Source organism: Urocitellus parryii, chromosome 1, assembly GCF_045843805.1.
Source record: "Urocitellus parryii isolate mUroPar1 chromosome 1, mUroPar1.hap1, whole genome shotgun sequence".
NCBI classification, from domain to species: Eukaryota; Metazoa; Chordata; class Mammalia; order Rodentia; family Sciuridae; genus Urocitellus; species Urocitellus parryii.
In genome coordinates, this window is record NC_135531.1 from 246,508,829 (window position 1) to 246,533,883 (window position 25,055).

At 36.8% G+C, this 25,055-nt stretch overlaps 1 protein-coding gene across 1 annotated transcript in view; it reads right to left on the minus strand.

Moving 5' to 3' along the window:
- Ankrd44 (ankyrin repeat domain 44) overlaps window positions 1–25,055 on the minus strand; it is a 283,427-nt gene that overhangs the window by 78,094 nt on the left and 180,278 nt on the right. The window contains exons 10-15 of the mRNA XM_077799148.1: window positions 18,427–18,541; window positions 10,119–10,201; window positions 8,895–8,958; window positions 6,812–6,880; window positions 3,819–3,959; window positions 1,808–1,888 (exon numbers count right to left, since the gene is read on the minus strand). Coding sequence (XP_077655274.1) covers window positions 1,808–1,888; window positions 3,819–3,959; window positions 6,812–6,880; window positions 8,895–8,958; window positions 10,119–10,201; window positions 18,427–18,541 — 553 coding nt within the window. The remainder of the gene's footprint in view (window positions 1–1,807; window positions 1,889–3,818; window positions 3,960–6,811; window positions 6,881–8,894; window positions 8,959–10,118; window positions 10,202–18,426; window positions 18,542–25,055) is intronic.

Genomic DNA, 25,055 nt, shown 5'->3' on the forward strand with positions numbered 1-25,055 from the left:
AAAATTGATAGAAAATACTTTTTTAAAACAAAATACTATCTGTCACATTTTTCCATGAAATGTTCCATGCTAAATCAAACTTTTATTAGAGTCCTGCTATCATGCTGTCTTGGGTCATTTATACCTTATAAGGAAGTTCTTTTGATTTTGGTAATTAATGCCCATGGATAGGATCCCAGGTGTGACTCATTGTAAACCAAATTTGGATCTTTAAATAAAATTATTCAATAGCAATAACATCCTAGTGAATACACAAATCCCAACTTTTCAATAGACTATATTCTAAAAGTCAGTGATTGGTTGTATTTGTAATTTGGAAAACACTTGAAATTGCTACCAAAGAGTTATTTAATCTGGGAGTTAGCTGAACTACACTACAATAACAATAGTGCTATAGAATTCTCCATATAGTTTCCAAGGGAAAAAAAATGAATTCTATGTTTTCACTGGAGACGCTTATCTTTGTTCCTCCCAGGCCCCTGACTAGCAATTTTGATACTTAAGATGTACAAGTGACAGCAACACTGTAGATTGGGGCTATATCTGGCCAAGGGGAATAGCCTCCCTTTGCACACAGAAGCTCTCAGGTCTGCTGGTTCACTATCCTTTGACTACCTCTCTAGCTTCCCTCCCCTTCCACTGCTGTAAGAGGGCTGGATTGGCCCAGGGCACACTTTCAGTTTGCTGGAGAAGGGTGCATTTGCTGAGGTGACTTACAATTTTATAACTTTTAATGTTATTATTTACATTTTTTGAGTATCAGAGCAAAACCTGGTCATTCTGCTGTACTCACAGCTGTGCTCCTATCCCCAGAAATGGTCAAAAGCTATGTTCTGTAACCGGCACCAGAGCCACACTCAATAACTATACCCTTCCATGACGCTCTGAATATGGGGTGGGGGTGGGGGGTGAAAGGGCGGAACCCATTGGGAGATGGGAAGATCACAGGGTAGACACAAGCATTCAAGTCACAAAGAAACTGCTTTCTTTGGCAATTGGAGCAGAGAATAAATGAGTTAGGGACCATGAGCCTGCAGACTCAGAGAAAACTGGATCCATTGGGTCCCCTGGGGGTGTGGCACCAAGTGTGGGCACCTGCTCATTTGTTGGTTCATTTATTAAACAGTTTCTGTACACCAACTATGTGCCAGGCAATTCTTGTGACTAGAATCTCAGAGGATGAAGCACTGGAGTTCCTATGTATCAACGCTCTGCTGAGATGGCAGGTGATCCAACTGCTGTCACAGCAACAGCTAAGTCTCTGTCAGAAGCCAGAGTGGGGTAGGTAGGATGAGGTGGGTCAGGGGAAGCTGTTTACATGGAGCAAGAAGCTGTTTTTAAGTCAATGTGCCGGAAAGATGGAAGGAGTGAGGGGAAGACTGGTACACTCCACACCACCAGAAGACCTTTAGAGAACCCACTGCAGGTTATCCCCAGGTCATAAACGCAGAACCTAAGGCCTACGGCTGTGAAGGGGGCCTTACTATGTCCCTGAGGCATATGAGACATGGCAGAGTCAGAAATGATATTTAGATCTAAAGCTGCTGACCAATCATAGTGACAGACAGGGCAAAGGTTACACTTTTAGGAAGTTCCCTGTGTGAAAAATAGCACCAGTGAAGGATGTATAATAAGAACAGTTTCTTCTTCATAAAAGGCACGCCTGCATTCCTTCCTCAAGATTCTAAATAGAACCCCATCATAGAAAGGGGAACCCCAACATAGAAAGGCAAGCAATGTGGCAACCCAGAGAAGCAGGCAAAGTAAGAAAGGCGGCATCTTGTTCTTCAGCTAAGAAGTAACTTACAGTGCAGCTTCCTTCTCCTTCAGCTCCCTGGCTCTTTCAAGTTCTTCTGAATTTTCATGGGCATTTCCCAAGACGGTCTTACTTCTCAGCATAAGGGATAGAAAAAAAATTGCAATTAATTATAGTACAATTATATCTCAGTGATTTTGACCCCAACCCCCCAAGATAAGCACCACCAATTTTCACTGATGATGTAGACAGCTTTCTCCAAGGCCATTCAGCTAATCTGTTTTTTTCCCCAAGAAATGCACTTGAGCACATGCCTTTCCAAGAACTTCTACCCAGGAGTCAGAGATTAGGACAACTGAGTTGCCTACCTTTCAGTAAACACCTTAAAACTCCCCAAGAAAAAAGGAAGCAATTTAGCTCAAACCTGTCTAACACCTACCACACTCCTTGCTACCTCCTAGCCAGATCAGCATCTCACTTATCCAGGAGTGCAGTCCCAATTGCCCTTCATCTGTCAGAATGATTCTTTATTATCCAGGATGCCTTTTCTAGCCCTTAACAGATGGAAAACACCAATGTCCCATCTCTTCCAGTATTCCTATTTGTTCTAAGCAAATAGCATGGAGCCTTATATACAGCAGTTACTCAATAAATGTTTGTTGAATTAATAACCTGCATAGCTATGGGATCCTGAGGGACATATCTGACCTTATCATCATTATATAATAAATATAATCATCATATAAATCATTATATAATAAATAACATTTATATAATACTTATATTAAATAAATATAAAAATGAAGAGCATTCTTATGCTTGTGTGTTTTTCAAACTAATGATCGTAACCCATTATTAAATACTGAAATAAATTTAGTGGGTTGCTCTCAGCAATTCTTAATTATGAAATGGAATAGAAAATATCAGAATGCATCACAAATAATAAATGTAAATATGGTTCTATAAATTTTTATTTCTGTTTTATATGCACATACATATGTGAATGCTTGCATTAGTTCACGATGTAAGATGTATGTCTTACTGTGAGTCACCATTCAAAACGTTTAAATGGGCTGGGAGAGTAGCTCAGTGGTAAAGTACATGCTTAGCATGTGTGAGGTCCCAGGTTCAAACTCCAGCCCCAAAAAAGTAAATTAAATAAAATGCTCTACAAACGCAGTGGTTAGTACCAGAGTTAATTGTGCAGAATAGGATTGCAAATAATCTAATAGTTCTCCACACACGGTCATCAAAAAGCATTCCTATAAAGGAGGCCCGACCTTAAGTCTTTTTTTTTTTTAATATTTATCTTTTTAGTTTTAGGTGGACACAATAACTTTATTTTATTTTTATATGGTGTTGAGGATCGAACCCAGTGCCTCGCGCATGCCAGGCGGGCACGCTACCACTTGAGCCACATCCCCAGCCCCCGACCTTAAGTCTTTGAGGACAATTTCATAAACTGTGGGGACCTCCCCTTCTTTCCCCCTTGAATTGAGTCACTGATGTCTGACTTCTATTCCTAGCCACCTAGAATCCAAACACATCCAGGACAACCAATTTCACCTCTACTAGCTGCTAAAAAGGAGTTCATGCCCAGACTTGGAACAAAAGTGCTTATCTTAATTATACCGAGGCTGCATTTGAAGGCTATGAGAATGATACATAGGTGAATTTTTTTTTCATATGACACATATATTAGCAAATGTAAATTTGTGGAAAATGGAAAATGAAGCATTTAAGTGGTCACAAGGAAAACGACGATATATGTCAAATAAATTATAAGACTTTGAATGGATTGAAAACCTGGGCTTGACAGCTCTACTTGGCATTCTACCCAAAGAACAGAGAAGAGAAGAAATTGTTCAGTGACATGTAATAATCAAACATAAAGACAGAGAGTGGGAAAACCTGGGTTAGTGATGAAGCTATTCTAACTCCTTTGAGTCTGAATGAAAGTCTTTAATTGCAGTTTCCAGGAGTCAATATGAAGAAGACTTAGCAGAGCCTCTCCGTCCCTAGTCCCACCCCCCAGAGGAAGCATGAGCAAGGCTGTTTTTACTTTCTATCCATGTCTGATGCAGCAGCATAGTGCAGAGCGGTCCGGCCCCAGTCATCTGTTTCATTAACATTGGCTCCTGTGGTCACTAATGTCTCAATACAGTGGAAATGACAATTTGCAGCTGCATAATGCAAAGGGGTCCTGTAAAACAAACAGGGATTTATTACTTCATTCAGCCTGGAAAACAGACCCATCATCAACACAAGCACTGGTGGCAATATTCCTATGGGTGTGGAAAGCTCTTTGGCTCTCAGTGTAGAGGCTAAAGGATATGCCTTCCTATGACTGTATAAATTGAAATAGAGGCTACAAAGACTGCAGCCTTAAGACAAGGTCAGTCATGTTGGGTCCATTCTTTCTTTATATTCCTATAGCCTCCCCTGGTTCAGGTCTACCCTATTTCTTTTTTGGGGACCATTGCAAGATCATCTCATTAAGACCCATTAAGACCATTCCCATTAAGACCATTCTGAGCTTTAATTAAGCCCACACCTAATTTCTAGTTGGTATGAACAAAGAACTGGATTTTCTAATGTACAGTTCCTACATACAACAATTCCGTTTTTAAACCCTCAAGCCTCCCCACCGACAAGAGCTTGCTTCCTCAACCTGGAATTGAGACCTTTTCAAGTTGGTCTCAATTTCTCTTATACAGTATCTCCCTCCCCTAGATATACCCATTGGTATATCCAAACTGAATGATCTCAGGTTTTCCAGATCATGTCTATACTTCCCTCCACCTCTGTCCATCTTGGTTTCTTCATGGGAGGGCCCCTTCCTGAACCTTGTCTACCCATCAAAATCCCACTTATCCTGCATGTTCCAGATGTTAGTGGTCTTTCTTTAGTTTGTGATTGCTTAGCTATTGTCAGAGTCTCTTGAGCTCTCATCACATATTGTCTTGATTGGGTGGGGGGCGGGAGGTGTACCAAGGATTGAACTCAGGGGCACTTGGCCACTGAGCCACATCCCCACCCCTATTTTTTATTTTATTTAGAGATAGGGTCTCACTGAGTTGCTTAGTGCTTTGCTCTTGCTGAGGCTGGCTCTGAACTCGACATCCTCCTGCCTCAGCCTACCAGACCTTTGGGATTACAGGTGTGTGCCACCGTGCCCAACTCTTGCCTTTTTTTTTAGCTACTGGTATTTTGTCTCATCTTCTCTAAACATCAGCTCCTGGTGAGTAGAGATGTAGGTTCATAGGAAGAACCATGTGTTCTACTCTGAGCAGATTTGCAACAGGACCAAATCTGCTGTCTGGGTCTGGGCTTCCTCATCCTTACTTCAGTAAGGACCTTTGAGCAGCTGTCCCCTAAGGTCTTTTCTAGGTCTAAAATTCTGTGTACATACACAACTCATTTAGTATCTCTGGGTACAGCTTTCTCATCTGATAAAAAAGAAGACAGTAAGCCTTTCCATACACCTCATGAAGTTATCATGAGAAAGCAAATGAATACCAATCAGGAAATATAAGCACCTTGACCAGGCAAGACTGAAGAAATATGTTTTAAATTACTTATTTTTAGTTCTCAATTATGTGACAGTTTTTCTGATATGACTAACTGATATCCAGGGAATAAGAATCAAACAGAATACAAGAAATAACTTTAGTTCAAGAATTATTAATCAATTTTAAAGAAAAATTATTTTACATTTTATGGTAAACTTGTGGCCTCTTTTTTAAAATTTTTTTTTTAGTTGTAGATGGACTTAATATCTTTATTTTTATGTGGTGCTGAGGATCGAACCCAGTGCCTCACACGTGCTAGGCAAGCTCTCTACCACTGAGCCACAACCCTGGCCCAACTAAGGGCTCTTTTTTCACTTGATTTTTTTCCTCTTTGGTCCAAAAGAAGGAAATTATAAGTTATATATATTAAGTTGTTTTTGTTTTAAGTAGCCATACTGAAAATTATTAGGCATCAACCATATGACAAGGCCCAAAGATAAAGAGAAAATGACATCCAGTCCTTGTCCTCAGGACTCACAGTCAGGTGGAGAGAAAGACAAGGGAACTGAGTCTACCAGTACAATATGATGTGAGCTGCAGCTGTGGAGTCTGTGGAGTGTTAGGGGAGCAGACAGGAGAGCCACTCCCATTGGAGTTGCAAGAAGATGTCACTTGACATGAATCTGGAAGGATGAGTAGGAGCTGTCTTAGGTAGGTTGGTCATAGAAGAAATTTGAGGCAACCCCCAAAAGTTAGGATGCCAGTGGAAAAGAGGGGTACAGAGATGTTAGGGGAAAAAATATATATATACTGTCAAGTGTTGCTGAATGACCAGGCATGTTCTGAAAAATATCATTGAGTGATTTTTGTCATTGTGTGAACACAAACCTTGATGGTCTGACCTACTACACATCCAGGCTATATGGAACCACCATCATGTATGTGGTCTGCAATTGACTGAAATGTCATTATGTGATGCATGACTTGTGTATGTGTGCATGGGTGTGCACACACATGCATGTGATGTGTGTGTATAAAAAAAAGGATTCATGTACCAGGTAGCATCATAGCACAGTTTAGCTATATAAAGGACCACAGAGGTAGAAAAACTTCTGTGACCCACTGGTGGGGTATACATGTCTGATTTTGTAAATATGTCTAAAAATTTATCCCAAGATGAAATGTCCAATACATACTTAAAAATGCTCTAGACCTTATGACCGGATTCTGAGTTCAGAAGGCTAAAGTGTTTTACTCTGCTACAAACAGAATTTTCTAAATTATATCCATGTAGGAGATTTTTTTCTTTTTAACAAAAGAAGAAAACTGGCCCTTCTAAGCCGAAGCTGAGAGAGGAGTTGCTTTCCTTACATCTTATGTTTGGTTTGCTGGCATTTCCCTCCAACATGGGATTTCCTTCTGCAGATGAAATGCCCCCAGCCAGCTTCTTGTTGACATTTCAATGCCACAGGATTTCTCAATTTTTCAATGATCCCCAGTCCTTTTATGGGGGCACTTGAGGCAGAGTGCTCTGAGTACATACCTCCCACTCTTGTCCTTTTTATGGAAATCTGCTCCACTGCTCTGCAAGAGTTTTATGCACTCCACATTACTAGAAAGACAAGGAAAACATCATTAACACGGTAAAGGTTAGTTACTAGGTTATCTTCAGAAAGAGCTATTTTCTGCAGGGTGCAGCATAAGATAAGATGGTAGCACCAGGTTTAAATTCTGCTACCAAGAAATAAGAGAAACGTGTAATAGTAATTCTATATTGTAACGATCTAAAGTTCCTTTTTCAAAGCTAATAAATCAATAATTTAAAGAGCTTGGTAGAACATTTTCAATTCCATCACTAAGGAATTTAATGATTCTCTGAATGAATCATGTAATCATGATTAAACCCTTCAGTGATGGTTTTATCATTTATCCTAAAATTCTTTTTCAAAACCATCAAGAGACCATGAAACAATCACTTCAACCTATAATAACTTCATGTCACCTTTAAACAATGAGTTGGAATGGCTGAGCATTACCTTTTATTACAGCAAAATGAATCCCCCATGATAACCACTTTCAACTAGATAATCTTTAATGAAAAATAGAACAGTTGCATTTCCTTGTCTTTGTAATCCGGGTAAACAAATGTGTAGAACCAAGGCTGAAAGTGATGTAATGAAGCATAATTGTCTTCCAAAACTTCTCTGGCATTCACAGAAGCAATAAATCATATTTAATAGAGAGAAAAGGACCCATTGAAGTGGATTTTTCTATTGAAGAGCAGAAGCTAAATTTTAATTCTAATAGGGATTTCAGACATGAATTCAGAATGGTATGTTACCACTTTCTAGACAGGTCTAATATATTTTTAATTGTAGGCATAGAAAGAGATAATCATAATTGTTCTAAACTGGGGTGCTAAGAAGTGGTCTGGATTTACTGTTTTATTATATCCAAAAGAAGAAAAATGATCTCCTTAATGATAAGCCTAAGGAGGACTCTCCCCATTCCACCTCCAACCTTTATAGCCATTTTTTCTCAGAGAACCAGCTGTTTCAGTCATAAACTATAAGAATTTCTTACGATAAGTAAGTGTTGGTGTAGCATGCCAGTTGATATAAAGCACTTAATGAAAGATGGCAAAGGATCAAAGACAGAGGCAGATACAAGGTGTGTGGCTCATGAAGCTCATTTGGTTTTCGGGGTGGGGTGAGGAAGGTGCCTTTTTACCCATGTAAATCAGGGCCCTAAAGCTACACAGTTAAGCCACCTCTGATAAATAGGTAACACAAATGGAGAAGCACTGCTGTTCCTTAAGGAGTAGGAAACTGATGAAGAACCAACACCTCATCCTCACAAGGCCATCCAAGAGGTACCATGCTTGGACAATGTGTGGCCATACATCAACAATGTTTTTAATCAGAGCATTAATCTAATCACTGATATGAAAATGAGAGTAGCTAATGGAAAATTCTCTTTACAGCTCAGGAAAAAAAAGGCAAAGATTAAATCATTTGTTGCCCCCCCCCCTTTTTTGTGGTGCTGGGGATTGAACCCAGGGCCTTGTGCATGCAAGGCAAGAACTCTACCAGTGGAGCTATATACCCAACCCTCTTTCTTTCTCTTGAACTTTGTATTTATTTAGTCATCATAAAGACTTAAAAATCTGATTTGAAGTAAGGACAAAAATGCCTATAAAGGAGCATAAATTAATTCAATCTTAGGTTCTCTTAATCACTACCCACCTACCAGCAACAACAACAAAAAATTTAGGAACAAATTTCAAATTAATTTATTTTGGTGGAGGGGACTCAAGTAGATAAATATTCTATAGCCTGAATATCTACAGTTAGAGAAAGTGCGGGGAGGAAGCAGAAAAGAGATCCAGAAAGAAGAAAACAACAAAAGCCCTTCTTTGCTATATGAGATAGGCTAACAATATTTCTTTGAAAGAACAAAATGTAAGTAGGTACTTTGGAAAAGCAACTAGTGATATTTGGTATTTGGTAGAAATGATTCTTACCCAATTTACTACGGAAATTGCTTCTGGTTCACAGACAACTTGAGTCAATTAAGATGTATTATGCAATTAAGTCATGGAATAACAAAAATTGTTAAGTACTTACCCTCCTGCAGCAGCAGCATGAAGGCACGTTCTTCCAAATTTATCTGGGGTGTCTATTTCAAAGCCTGCAGACAGCACGTGCTCATTACTAAACAAGGATACTATGCTATACTTTTGTCCTAGTTAAACCACAAGAAACATTGCAGAGACAGAAAAATCAGTTAGTAGGAAAACCAGAAAGCAAGCAATTGTAGTCAGAAAGAGGTTGTCATGGAAACGAATGGTAACTGCTCAAGCTTGGCAATTTTATAGGAAGAACCGTGAAGTCAAGAAGGATTTATTTTCACATCAGCCCTGGGTGAACCACAGCCCCATTTTTCAATCTCAGGATAGAAATTTATGAAACCAATTTGAGATAAGTAGGGCAATAGACAGGCAGACAGAACACATGGAGAAAACATGGAAGGCAAAGGAGTAATCCTAACATGTAGGAATAGATATTTTCTTAAGTGTATTCCAACCTTTCTGTTGGTTTAAGATTTGGGAAACAGGCTTTCATGCAGAGATTATTTTTAAACATGCCAGAAGCAGAGAAAGCAAAATCAACTATAGGTAAACTACTTAAAGGGGAAAATTGCCTTTGGAATATCTGATGCATGAATTAATGAACAATCTTCGCCTTGCAGACCTCTACCATTTTTGAAAGCCAAGGAACTTCTTAATATATGGAGGTTGGTAAAAGTGGTGAAAAGCATAATTTGCAAAGCTCCACAGTAGAAATAATTTCTTGATTCCAAACAGTCTCATGATAAAAAAAATAAATAAAAATGAGATGTGGGTGGAGGGAAATTTGCCTTAGCGATTTTATACTGCCCATCAAGGAGGGAGGTAACATGATATTTTCTCCCACTAAAATGTAGGGGATTTGACCATTTTCCTTTGCTGAAAATATTGAATGTTAAGCTACCATTTTAAGTCTCAAAGATGTTTTCTTTTCCTATAACTTAAATTTCCTGGCCATCCCTGCCTCTTTCTCGTTTTAGATTTCAAGCTTTAACTTGAAAATCAGATGAGACTTTCAATTAGGGGCAGAAATATTGATATTAAACAGGTTCAACTCCAAGCATATCTGGGAGCTGTCACATGCAGTTAGAACCACCTCATCCTGCCAAGTCAGGTGTTTACATGAAGCACAGGTAGCCACTCACTCAGTCCAGACACCTGACGCCACGTGATTCATGTACAGGACACACTAAGCCTCATCTCTGGCAATGGATTTACTTACCGGATGATAACAACTTTCTGCAGCAGTCAGAGTGAGCATTTAGGGCGGCTAAATGTAAGGGGAACATGCTATGGATTCCACACCTGAGGAGGAAAAAAGAACAACAACAGAGCAGCTCATGACAACAGATCTCAAGATACACGCAGATCACCCTTCTAGAAGTTCTCTGACACAGGAACTCTTGGCTGAAATAATTTTGTAATTCTTTGATTCAATAAACAATGGTGCAATAATTTTCTTTTTTTTAATATTTATTTTTTAGTTGTACACAATACCTTTACTTTGTTTGTTTTTTATGTGGTGCTGAGGATCGAACCCAGGACCTCGAACATGCTAGGCGAGTGCTCTACCGCTGAGCCACAACCCCAGCCCAATGCAATCATTTTCTACCTTAAAGTAATAAAATCCTGGATCTGAATGAAAATTAAAAGCCTCTAACCATAGAAATATATATTTTTAAGAAAATATGTGTCACATAAACAAATACTTTTTAAAATTAATTTCCTTCCTGTTTTGTTCAGCTTAGTGGCTTAAGTCTCATTCATTAATTTGCTCATGCATCTGCAGGACACTTTCTAAGCATCAGATACTGTGCTAAGAACTTGTGATAACAGTGATGAGCAAGATACACTCTCAATGTTGAAAAACACTTGTTTTATTCTTTTATTTGATAAAAAAATACTTATTATTGGCCCATGAAGTGATGAGCACTTTAAGAGTTAATAATAAATTTATTATTGAAAATAAAATTTTCTACAGGAATAAAATCTAATGTTTACCTTTTTCCAGTTAAATTCCATCTTTCTAATAAGGCTTTTTTTTTTAATGTTACACATTAACACACACCACTACACAAAAACACAGCTAGGAGTGACAAACATTACTTTGGGTATATTTTATAAGCCTATCATATTTTTCCCAACAGAATAGCAGAAAGAGTCTAGAAAATAACTCATTAGATTGACCCCCACCATAACAGTCCTCAGGATGATCCTTTAAGGGACAGGCAGCCTTCTGATGGCAGCACTTTCTGATTTCAAAATTAAATCCTCTTCCTCCTCTTCCCTACCACCTCTCCTTGAACAAGGACCCAAAGCCACATGCTGAATCACAGTTCATTACAAACAGAATCACAAGGTGGTTCCTGTGTGCTCATAGCATTTATCATGTTGGTGACCATTTCCCACAACATCTCATTAATCAAATAATACCTTTCAGATTTTAAAAACCCTCTACATAACATGAGCAACTATGGGACTATGGCTATCTACACCCTGCAGCATTAATCACCTAAGTTTCTTCTCTGGAACAAGGTGGCCCATTTTCAGATTTCATGCTTCATAAAGAAATAGTATGATTTGAATTTGTTAAGCTTTGGTTACATAGATTTTATTTGCCATCCCAGTAGTTATTATGAGGTGTGCAAATGTGTGAAAGTATATACATATCCACAGATATTTCATGGTATTCAGTGTTCTGCAAAATGTGTCTGTCAGCAATTAACCACCACTCCCTCTTTCCATGTTAACTTCTATTTATTAGTGTTTTTGTTCCATTTTCCCTCTGTTAGTTTTCCTTTCCCTATATGGAGATTTCCAGTTCAGTGTATATAATAGCTGGCATTCATCAAGAAATGCAATTTGCCAGTCTTCCGGGCAGTGTCATGTGGAGGAGAATTGCTTATAATTGCCTCTCTCATCATTTACAAAAAAAAAAAAAAAAAAAAATTCTGAAAAGCAATTGCATCAGCGATGACCTTGATGCTCCTAAAAAGGAAAAGGGAGTTGGGGGATGGGGGAAAAGATTTTCCTTATATACTGTTATTTATATTGTTCCCTCTTTATTTAATAGACACATACTATTTTTTTAAAAAAAATGTATAACATGTTTTAAAGCACCTAAGTGGAATTTTAAGCTAGTATAATTTTACCTAGCCATTTTATTTGTTTGGGGGAGTAAAATGTTAAAAATTTTTGATTAAATATCTCTGGACTTTTAGAAAAGGAAAATGAATAGGATAGTTCAAGTTCCTGAAAGAACATACTTGAAATCAAGGACTGGATTTAAGATTTCTTTGAACCTACCTCATTCTTGAAATACATACACACATTAACACACACACACAAGGCATCACATATACATTTTTGTAAAATATATCTTTACATAAAAGAACACAAGCAAAAGAGAAAATATCATCAAAGTCTGTAAGAAGCCAATTGAGACAAACAAAAAGTGACAAGTTTAACAGCAGCAACACTGTAATATATCCCATAAAATTCATTACCAATACTTGTCATTAACCTTGCCACCTTACCCTGTCTTTGGGTAATTCATTATACCCTACATTAGCTAATTATTCCATTGTTTTCAATTTACTTACAAAAGAGATACAGAATTACTCTAATTTAAAATTTCTAGCACAAATTCTGCTTAGTACACATTTTTTTATTCTAGTTAATAAAGTCACTACCTCAAGGCAGGTTTTGAAAACGTAGTTGTGTAGACTCAAGTACTATTGGCATTTGAACCTGAATATGATACTATGGTTCAAATAGTGAAACTAAATATCAAGTCATAATTGGAAAAAAAAGAGAAAAGCAGAATTTAGAATCTCAGAATCTTGTCAGAAATTATCCATACATTTCAAAATAAAACTACTTCTTTGTTGTCATGAAATAAGACTGCTTATCAAGGAAGGATTATAAAACCTTTAGTAAGAAAATTAGGACTTGGCTGTCTTAGTCAAATAAAAAGCATCGCTCCTATTTCATCAGGTATACATCAAGGCCCATCAAGAAAAAAGGTGCCAAAGAACCCTAAAGTTAGCATGCATGAGTTACAGGAAAGAGACCAATTCCAGTTAAATCGCTACATTTATTTGACAAGTCATAAAATTAATGGAACCCATTTGTATTTAGCTATTTCTAATTTGGCTATTAGCTGGCATCTCCTACCCAGTTATTTCAGAATAAATGAGGTCTGAAAGACTGTCCTTGTCGAGAGCTATCAGAGGTGAAAAAAAGGCATTTGTGCCATTAGAATATGGGTTCTTTTATGGCTTCCCCTTCCTAACCCTCTCTTTTCTAGAGTCTTTCCTCTTGGCTGTGTGGAAGAGAACACTGTAATTGAGGTGTTGGGGTCAGAAACCTTGGTTTTGAGTCCCACTTTTGCTACTTGCTAACTCTTTCATTTTTGGCAAGTATATAATGATTCCCTCATCAGGAAAATAAAGACAATTACAGCGTCTGAATTATAGAACAATTGGGAGGACTCGTTGGGATAATGCACCCCAAGTGCTAGAGCATCTGGCATGTGGTAAGCCTTTACCATCCATGTTCATATTATCACTACCCTTGTGATTATTATTTCAAGGGGTAATCAGCAGTCTGAATGTTAAGGTGCAATCAGGTTGTGCTTTCTTAAGATCAGGTGTGTGACTCCTTAGAAGCCAAAAATGAATGTGATTAGTCAGCATTTCTATTATTTTTCCATCTTTCTAAATATTTTACAACATTCATCTCACAAATCTTCTAGGGAAGAAGGATTGGTTTAGTTTTGCTCACTGAGTGGGTAAGACAAAAACATATCCTAAATTTAGAATAGGATGATTTTTATGATTTTTACTTGAATTGTCAGCCTAAATCTAAAAATCAAGCTTCTTATGAATTTTATCTATGCCCGTCTAGATATTTCTTATGTTCCACTAAGTGATAGGCATTTGTGTTTCTCTGCCAACAATGGGTATCTGATCATTGCTATTTGTAGTCTATAGGCATTTTCAGTGATTCCTTTAGAATAAATCCAAATACTCTAACATGGCCAGAAAGACCCTTTTTGGATCTGGCCATTGTCCAACGTATGGGTATTCTAGAATCTCAGTGAATGTCTTTCCTTTCCCCACAAGAACTAGGCTCTGTCCTGACCCTACTCAGCATCTGTTCTGAGTCAAACTGCAGGAAGTACCCTGACTTAAAGTTCAGAGAAGTGAAAAGAAAAACCAAAACATTTCAATCAAGGGCTGAAAATAAGTTTTTTTTTTTTAATAGCCCATCTGGGGATGCTGTGACAGTTAAGTGTACCCCCTCAGAGTGGTGCTTGGCACAGGTAAAGCACTCATGAGCATTTTCAACTACAGTATTGTCAAATTGTGCAATCAACACGAATGCTGTTTGCATATATATTTTTTTAAAAAATATTTAATTTTTTTATTTTTAGTTGTAGTTGCACACAATACCTTTATTTTTATGTGATGCTGAGGATCAAAGTCAGGGCCTTGCACTAGCTTTGCTAGGCAAATGCTCTACCACTGAGACCCAGCCCCAGCCCATGTTTGCATATATTTTATAATTTTAAAGAATTGTTGATATATTGGTGTCAAAAGCCAAAGGAATTTACATTTATACATATTATTATACATATTCCAGTAACATCATAATAAAAATAAGCCTATATTGACCATCTAAAATACTCTCTCTATCAAAGCGTAATTATTGCTACTCATCCTTCAGTCTTGGTTAAACATTGCTTCTTCCTGGAAGCCCACCCTAGTCTTGCCAGACAGGATATGATGTCCCAGATATGTTTTCCGGGTCCCAGAGGCACTGGTAATTGCTTTGATGTCACACTCTTAGCATAACTGTGATTGTTTGTTTAAATCCCCCAGCCCATAGATTATAAATTCCTTCAGGGTAGGGACCTCTTCAACCCAGAACCTGGCACCACGTGTGACACTTAACAGGCTCTCCACGAATAATTGATGAATGTGTGCCAGAGCCAGTTATCTGCATAACTGTAGCATCACAAATCTGCTGCAGTGGAGGCAGGAAAAGACCTGGTGAGGTGGAAGGCAAATTAAAATCCTGGAGACAAGAGCCCCACACTTAACAGAGGCGAAGAAGAAAACCAAAGGGCTCTGAGGCCACATAAAGTCCCATGAGCACTGAGTCATACTGCAGAAAGTGCCCTGACTTCAAGTTCAGAGAAGCAGAGAAGAAAACAAACAAACAAAAGAACATTCTAACTGAGGGCTGAAAATGACATTCAACTAAGTCCACAAGAAAATAATGATGATAAAACTTCTACAAAAAACTTTTAATATACATTTGGCCATATTGATTCTGAATGGAGATGGGGCATTTTAATAAATTCGATTAGTTAATTTATTTATAGAAGGAAAAGCCTGTTTTTCTCCTCTTTATTAAGTTATGCTACATAAATCAAAAAGGACCCAGAGATTTTCTGAGGGGCTTTTAGCAAATTAACCTCCTCCAATTACTTTCACTTTTTTTTTAAGTTGTCAATGGATCTTTATTTTATTTATTTATATGTGTACTAAGAATCAAACCCAGTGCCTCACATATTCTAGGCAAGAGCTCTACCAGTGAGCCACAACCCCAAACCCTCCCCTTCATTTTAATATTCTTTCTAAGGTGGATTTCCTTCTCTTGTACATAGAAGCACAAACCCAGACACAGGTACACACTCACTGAACCAATGTCACACAGCTTATTCCAAGATATCCCCAGACATACTGTGACAAAAGAAAGCAGACATGGCTTATTAAGGTTGGGACAAGGTATTCTTTGTCTCTGTTCCTTGGACACAGCACAGCCAAGAGAAGGAAAGGCCACTTGAACAAAAATGTCATTTCCAAGGCACTTTACTATATAGTGTGTTTGCACAAATTGAAAGCAAAATAATTACAAGGAAATAAACTTTGTATTTATTGAATGATTTTTTTCTGGGGAATTTTAATTAAATATCGGTCCCAGTTTATGTTTATCTCTAAAATGGATGCAAATGGATGGCAAAAACTTCCCCAATAACCTAAAGTTGAAGGAAACATACTACTGAAAATATTGGCACATGACAGGTAAAACTGGTTGTAAGAATTTTACTTCTGCTTAATTAACACTGAGCACTTCTGATCTCTGGCTTTGGATTGGGGCCTGGCTGAGAACTTCAGAAACTGGGAAAGGCCTCCTAAGTCCTGGTGTCACACTCTTGCCACAAAACTGAGCTGGCCTCTTTTAGGGACTACTATTATAGTCAAGTCAAGAAGGGCCTTGGCTTACAGTGGGTTCCTATCTCTTCTAGAAGAGACATCCTGCTGCTGATACTATTTGTACAGCATTTCCCTCCTCTGCAGGCCCTTAGCCTCCTCCTTAGCCCAAGACCTCATCTTTTCCTCCTGGGACATTTGCAAGAGTCTGCAAATGTCTGCCAACGATCTCCATCTGGACAGCCTCCAGAACGTCTGGATGCCTAATCACAATGATCTTTCTTATACACAAATGGGATCATCAGACACAGCTAGCCCCACCCACTTACAATCCCTTAGCAGCTTCATGTGCCTCAGAATGGAATCCAGTTCCTTGGCAGGACATGCAAGATCCCTTGAGATGAGGCTCTTCTTGCCTTTCTACCTCGTTTCTTCCTACCTCCCCACACATCAGATCACCCACTTTAGAAATTTGCTTTTACCACATTCATATATTTATGTCTTTATCAATTTATGTTGATAAATTTATGTTGATAAATTTATGTTCCTTATTCAGGGAAGGTCCTTCCTTGCTTCTTCCTCTCTTTCTACCCTACCGTTCTATCCACCTGGAAAACTCTTACACATCTTTCCATTTGCTGAAATGTCAACTCTTGTGGGGGACCCAGATAGTGTTTCTCAAACTCTGTGAACCACAGCCAGGTCCAAACCTCCATTGTAACAAACCTTGTCCTGCAGTCATCTGCTTTTGTTCTATCTCTGCCACTAGACTGGGGAGCCCAGAAGGTCATTAGAACCCAGTTCAACTTAATGTTGAACTGATGAAGGTAAAGCATTATAGAGCACCAGAGTGCACCATATAATTTTCCACATAATTCACTTTAAGCCCAGGACACCAGGTCCTCTGTGAATCTGATTTAAAACATGATCCCATCACAACTTCCCTGGACCATTTAAATTCTGGTTCATTTTCAAGCAAGATTTTCAATTCTGTTGCACAACGTTTGACAAATAAACAGAATTCCTAACATATGCTGCCCTCATGTTCTTCTAAAAATTCAGTTATTGTTTGTAACCCACAGTCTGTGTGATAAAGGTTAAACTCTACATTTGGGCATTTAAAGTCCTCTTTAATTTGGTTCTATCACATATTATTAAGTAATAAAATAATAGTTAACATTTATTGGTAGCTTACTACAGGCCACATACGGGTCAAAGAGCTTTTCAAATGGATTATCTTTTTAATAACCTTAACAGATATATTTATATATCTCATATAGATCTTACCATATACCAGAAAGCTTAATTAGTAATTAAATCATTTAATCTTCATAACAAACCTATAGATAGGTACTATTATCACTCCTATTTTTCAAATGAGGAAGCCGAAGCACAGAGGGATTGTGCAGTGGGCTCAAAAGTGAGACAGGTTGGACTGGAGCCCAGGGAGAGCCCAGCAAACCTGCATTCCCCACGCTCCTGATCCCATGCACCCCTGGACAGAGCACAGCATTGTCACATTCCTCTACTCTGGAGGCAACCACTTTCCCTCCTCTGTTGCTCCTGTTTTCCTTCTTGTGTGGGCTGGCTGCCGCCCTCTACTACGCTCAGATGACCCTCATCCTCCAGACCTATTAAGACTCATCTGCTCCTTGAAGCCTTTTCAGAAACCTTTGCTACTCTTGTGTTTTCCCCCTCCTCTCTCTGTTCTACAGCATATGCACCAAACATTTTGCCACTCGAGTACCTTTCCATTCATGACCTTATAATAGACTATTTTGCATAGTTATTTGTCCTAAGTGAATTTTGGTCCCCAACAAAATTATGAGTACCTTAAAGACACAATCTGGTAACTTCTTCTGAAATCGCCCCCAGGACCTGGCACTGTGACAGAACTATGTGGTGGCTTTCTATATTTATATTGAGCTATATGTAAAACGAAGTAGGTCTCTCCTTCCCTATGTGAGAGATGAACTCAACTGTACTCCATAATCATCACAAAAAACTAAGCAAGAATCCTGAAGAAATTTCAAATTCGTCCAATTTTTTCTTCCTGTTAGGTTAACATTGAGCATTGGAAAAAAACAGAAGAAAATTAGAAAGCAGAGTTAGGAATCAAGTTCAAGATTCCTTAATTGAAACCACTGGAAAGGGCCTCGTTCTGATGTAGTTGAAAAATAAAATGATTCTTCCCTGCGACTGTCATTAAAGTCACTTAATTTATTTCAAATTTAATTTGTGGTTAGTCTAATAGTACAGATCCACCTTAATCTGACAATGACACCACTGTATTTTGCAGTAACCTACTTGGCAGTGTCAGCTCCGCTGGTTATTAAGGTGTTGATCAAAAGCTCATGACCGTATCTTGCAGCCACATGGAGAGGAGTGTTGCCATCCTTATCCACACAGTCAATTTCACCTCCTGAAAGAGAGATTTTAATTCAGCATAACACAAGGAATCAGGCGATTCAGTTACTACATTCTTGCTAATCACTCATGTCGGCCAGATGTTGAATTTCTTTTCTACTCCACTGTGCATATCTGCTCTCAAGTACAAGAATATTTTTTAAGAACACAAGTCACTATCTGAAGTGGCAGTAGCACTATATCTGCAGAGAGAGAAGTCTACTAGAAATGCTTTGTAAAAATATCTGTCCAGGGTTGGGCCTGTAGCTCAGTGGTAGAGTGCTTGCCTTGCTTGTGGAAGGCACTGGGTTCCATCCTCAGCACCACAGAAAACTAAAATAAAGGTATTGTGTCCATCTACAACTAAAAAAAAAAAAAATTTATAAATCTGTCCGTATTGTTTTATTTAAAGATCTTACAATTAGATTTCTGCTCTAAATAAACAATAAAATCAAATTCCATAAAATGTAACTCTGAAGACATTTAATTTCAATTAAAAAATTAAAGACCTATGGAAATTTCATGTTAAAGCATAATAACTAAAAAGAACACAGAGATAAAGAAAAAATTCCCATGTGGTTTGATTATTTAACTTAAAATATGAGTAAGTAAAAGTAAAAACATAACTACAAACTGAAAATGTCTATATATTGTAGCTATCAAGTTAATTATAATTCTTTTAATATAATATTTCATCCTATTTTATTTTTGTCTCCTTTTCTCCCAACTTTTAATTATTTCACATTTCTTTTTTGTTATTGTTGTTGTAGTTGGACACAATACCTATTTTTTATTAATTTATTTTTATGTGGTGCTGAGGATTGAACCCAGGGCCTCACACGTGCTAGGCGAGCACTCTATAACTAAGCCACAACTCCAGCCCCTTAATTTCACATTTCTTTCTCTCCCATTTTCATGTGTGTCTATATGAGTTTGAATAAATATAATTGATCATTTATCTGAGGAACCATTTCAAAATAAGTTATACATCATGATATTTCTCCCCAAGAATGTTTTTCCTAAGAGCAAGCACATTCTCACACATAAACACATTCTCTGTTATATCCAAGAAATTTAACACTGGTATAATTTTATGTAATGTACAGTGTATATTCTAATTTCTTCAGTTGTCCCCCAAGTATACTTTATAGTTGTTTGGTTGTTGTTTAAATATGAGATCCAATCAAAGACTCTGCAGTTGGTTGTATCTTTAATTTCTATTAATCTAAAATAATCCTCCTGCCTTTTATTTTTTTAAAACTAATAAATGGTGATATATAAATATATATATATAATTTATATGACATATAACTATATATTATTTGTTTATATATCTATCTATTTATTTATTTATGTTACCAGGAATTGACTCAGGAGCACTCAACCCCTGAGCCACATCCCCAGCCCTATTTTGTGTTTTATTTAGAGACAGGGTGTCACTGAGTTGCTTAGCACCCCATTTTTGCTGAGGCTGGCTTTGAATTCTCCATCCTCCTGCCTCAGGCTCCCCAGCCACTAGGATTACAGGCATGTGCCACCACACCTGGCATAATTTATAATATATAAATATTATAAATAAATAGTGATTTTTGGAGACCAAATCAGGTTGTGTAGGATGTTCTGCCTTCTGGAGTTGTCTGAGAGTTTTCTCATTATTAGATTTGGGCTAAACATTTTAGCAAGAATGCCGTTGAGCTGATGAGTACCTCCCACCACATCTCAGCACACACCAAGGTTGAGTCATTCCATTGCTGGGTGATACCAAGTTTGATTATTAACAATGGGCACAGAGTTTCAGGATGGAAAGGAGGAAAAGTTCTGGAAATGGTTGGTGCTGATGACTGCACAACAATGTGAATGCACTCAATGCAACTGAACTGTTAATTCTTAAAAATTATAAACTGTAGGCTATGTATACTGTACTTCAATTAAAATTTTTTATGATTATTTGATTAAGATGGTTCCAGGCCTGGGAATGTAGCTCAGTGGTAGAGCACCTGCCTAGCAAGTGTGGCCCTGGGTAACATCCCCAGCATTGCAAAAAAAAAGAAAGAAAAGAAAAAGAGAGAAAGAAAGAAAGAAAGAAAGAAAGAAAGAAAGAAAGAAAGAAAGAAAGAAAGAAAGAAAGAAAGAAAGATAAAGAAAAAAAGAAAGAAAGAAAAAAAGAAAGAAAGAAAGAGAGAGAGAGAGAAAGAAAGAAAAACAAAAAGGTGCCTTCCAGCATACCCCAGTACAGACAGGTCTTTCCCCTTTGTAATTTATAAGCAATTCATGTGGTGATACTTTGAGACTGTGCAAATATCCAATTCCAAACAGACTTTCCCACCATGACTTTAGCTTATACAAGGAGTACTTTGTTCAGAATTGACCTGAATTCTTTACTCTCTGTACTTATTTTATCATTTTGGTATATAGTTGGATTCATTTGATTCTTTTTATTTTGAAAAAAATTACTAGGTTTGATTTATTTTACCAACATGTAAAACATTTACACATTTCAAAAGTCAAAATTGTACTTTTAAAAAGCCTCTCACTCTCATTCCTATTTCTTCCATTTCATCTCCAACCACTTCCTATAGTAACCGTTTTGTTACTCTTGGTTTATGCGTCTGTGTTTCTCCTTTCACTTACTATATCCTGGAATTCACTCCTAGAGATCATTTCTTAGAGCTAATCCTTCTTTTCTATAGAGCTTCATCATTTTCTATTGCAAGGATGTATTAGTTTTTGCTATAATCAGGAAGATTATAGCAGGTAATAACATTAGTGTACACTGTTTCATATTGGTCAGATGCATCTTTAGTGCCAATTCATAGAAGGGACATTTTGTGACTAAAGGAAAAATAAATATGTGTCTTTGACAGAGTTTGCCACATTTCTTTCTGTGCAATTCTGCACTCCAACCAGCTTCCCCACAGCCTTGTCAAGGTTTTGGATATCTGCCATTTGTCGAGTGGAACCTTGGTGGAGCTTTTATTTGCATTTCTTTTATTACAATGGAAGTTGGACATCTTTCCATGTATTGAAGAGCCATTTATTTTTTTCTATAAAATTTTTTTGTGACTTTTGCCCATGTTTAAAAATATGTTTGTGTGGCCTTTTATTCCTTAATTTTTTTCCATAGGTCTTAAACATTTAGGAAATTACCAATTTGTCAGTAATACATGTCACAAGTAGTTTTTCCCAGGTTTTCATTTTTTGTTTGTTTGTTTTATTTATGGTGTTTTTATCCTGTAGAAATATTTTTTGCTAATATATAAGTCTTTTATTATTTGGGTTTTAAATTGTTAGAAGGGCTTTCTCTACATTCTGGTAACAAAGAAACTAGTACATGTTTTCTATACTGGAAAGGTTTCATTTGTTAGTTGAAACATCTGATTCATTTGGAGTTTATTTTGGTAATGGTGTTTTAGTTGACTGACTAAATAAATGTTCTCTAAATGCCAGAAAGAATCAAAGTCCAAGAAAACGACCTGAACAATTAAAAGAAACAGAAAATAGATTAGCTGTTGCCAGGGACTGGAGGAGGGAGGAATGGAATGGGGAGTGACTGCTAATGGGCATGAGGTTTCCATTTGGGGTAAGGAAATGTTCTAGAATTAGATAGTGGTGATGGTTGTGCAACCTTGAAAAAATTCTAAAAATCCACTGAACTGTATGTTTTAAAAGGTCAACTTTTATGATATGTAAATTATATTTCAGTTAAAAATGGAAATATCTGAAGAAACTACAGAAAAAAAAGATGAGGAAGTAAAGGAGGCATAAGCACATCAAGGGACGAGGGTCACAATGTATGCTTGCCCTTATCTGAGCTAATATGCACTTGTAATTTAATAAAGGAAAACACCCAGTATATTGGGGCAAAGAAGTAAATTATTCTGATGTTCTATTCATTGACCATTCTGTATAGGAAAAAAATTCTGCATCATTATGAAAATCTGTTAAGTTATTGAATTATCACAGCATGCTCTTAGACATCAAGTATTTTAGAGTAGGAGTTATCAGAAAATTGTGTTTCACAAAATAATCTACAAAGTTCTATTAATTTTGACCATGCTTCCACTATTAATTACATTGATCTAAATAAGCAATATTAAACTAAAATATACTGTTATAAGGTAAGCTAATACTATAATGTTCAGTGTGTATATCTAAACTGTGCATATATACTTATATTTTCCAGAATGAGAAATCTAAAATCCTAAGAAATGTAAAGATTATGTAAATGGCTTTGTTCAATCTAGAAAGATATGATACATTTGTTTTAAGTAACATTTCTGATTGAGATAGTAATTTTCTTGTCATACAAACTTTAGAAAATTCAGCAAAATACAAAAAGGAAGAGAGAAGTCATATAAATTTCATGATTATTCTAGATAGACAATATTAATATTCTGGAATGTGTGTGTGTGTGTGTGTGTGTGCATGTGTAAAATTTTCCCATGAGATCATAGTCTGGAAAATTTTGTATCTTACTTTCTCCCTTAATGTTACATCACAATACTTTCCAGATTGTTTTTTTTTCAATTAATATAACTGTAACTGGCTCTAGAGTATTAGTGTTTAGAAAATTTACTTAGCAAATGCCTAATTACTAGGCAATGAAGCTATTCCCAAATTCTTGCTATTAAGAAAAACAGAAATGAACATCTCTACAAAAAAGTTCAGATTATTTCTCTGCAACATTTTTTAGAAGAAGAACCACTGGATCACAAAAGTATGAATATTTTTTAAGGCTCTTGATAGATAATAATATCTGAGTAGCCTTTTATTCTCATAAATTCTACTTTGGGGCATTATGACCAACAATCTCCCAAAATTTGTTTTCAGTGAAAAATATTTATTTTCTGAAAAATATTTGTTTTACATTGGTAAAACACAGAATTAATGAAAGAGAGTCTTTGCCACTAAGTGAAAATTACGAAAAATGTGTGGGCCTTGTGGAGGGAGCAAATGCTTTAAAAAGTGCCATCAACATACAGGGAAGATCACATGCTTCACTCCATCACCAAGACTTCTGTGTGTAAGAATTCACTTGAAAGTCAATCTAGTGCACACATGGGGTGTGCAATTCAATAGCTGTTTGCAAAAGAGGTAATTCTTTCTTGACCTTGACTGTGACAGAAAGATACAAATGGCAACTTGAACCGAAAATTCTGATCTTTTTTCAAACCTTTGCTTCTGTGGTACAATGGTTATTATTAAAACAACTTGTTCAAATAAATAGATAGTGACAGTTTCTATAAAAGTAATAATTACCTATGGGTAACTTTGTATACATTCTTAAATAAACAGAAAAATCCAAAGAGCAATCTAGGGTGCATGGATCTGTGTGAGGACTGTCCACAGCGATTGGAGAGGTTCAAACATGGAACTGATCTGGGAAATGGGGAGAGGGTCCCTGAATTCAGAGAAGCCTTTGCCCTGAAAAACACTGTCACTACACATCCTTCCCAGCCAAAAGCCATCAAACCATTCTTAGGATGTATTAGAGTCTCCAGTTTACCAGCTTCAAGTATAAAAAAATTGAGTACAGAAAGAAAACAGTGAAAAATATCAGGCAGTATAGAATAGAGGGTCTGAGCTGATAAAGTCTCTTTTTATTGTGGTTAATATCATTTTAAAAGTCAATTAAAAGCCATAGAAATATAGATAATTATCATCCCCATACACTTTTTAAAAAATATTTTTTTTAGTTGTCGATAGACCTTTATTTTATTTATTTTTATATAGTGCTGAGAATTGAACCCAGTGCCTCACACTGCTAGACAAGTGCTCTACCACTGAGCTACAATCCCAGCCCATCATAAGCTTTTGTTTTATTTAAAATACATTCCAGGAAAGCATAATAGCAGAAAAATAAAAGACAGCATATTTGTTATCTGAAAATGTTTTCTATTAAAGTAAAACCTAGATAGGTAAATTTCTATTTTATAATCACTCCATAAATCTTTCCAAGTCCACTTTAAAATCTTTAAGACTTGCTTGGAATGCAAATTAAGTATCTTTACCATTCAACAGAGGGTTACAAGTTAAATGTTGGTAATTGATCATTGATAATTACTGAGGAAAATAAACATTTGCAAGTTTAAAAGTATGCAGAGCATGTCAGAAGGGATAATTAATCAGTATTATGTAAGCACCCATCTGAAATTAGTATTTCACTGCACAAACAAGAATGGTCGTTTTATTAAGTTGCCTCAAATGGATTGTGAGCCAAAAGGTCAAAAATCTTACTGTGAGTCATCCTAACCTAGTATTTGACTCTTCCTGCACAAACTCTTATTTATTTTTAAAGCTTTGTGAAGAAACCATCATTTTTGAACTTTCATAACTTGCTGGACAGCATCTAAGACAGCTGCCCAGTGCCAATGGCTGGATCAAATGCCTCCTCGTACCAAATTGTGTCGTCTTTCAGTTCTGTTCCCTCTTTGCTGTGATAATGCAGTGTCAGAGAAGAAACTGTGATTTGACAACAGAGGTAAAAAGAGTTATTTTTAAAATGATTATCTTATAAAAGCTGAATGATT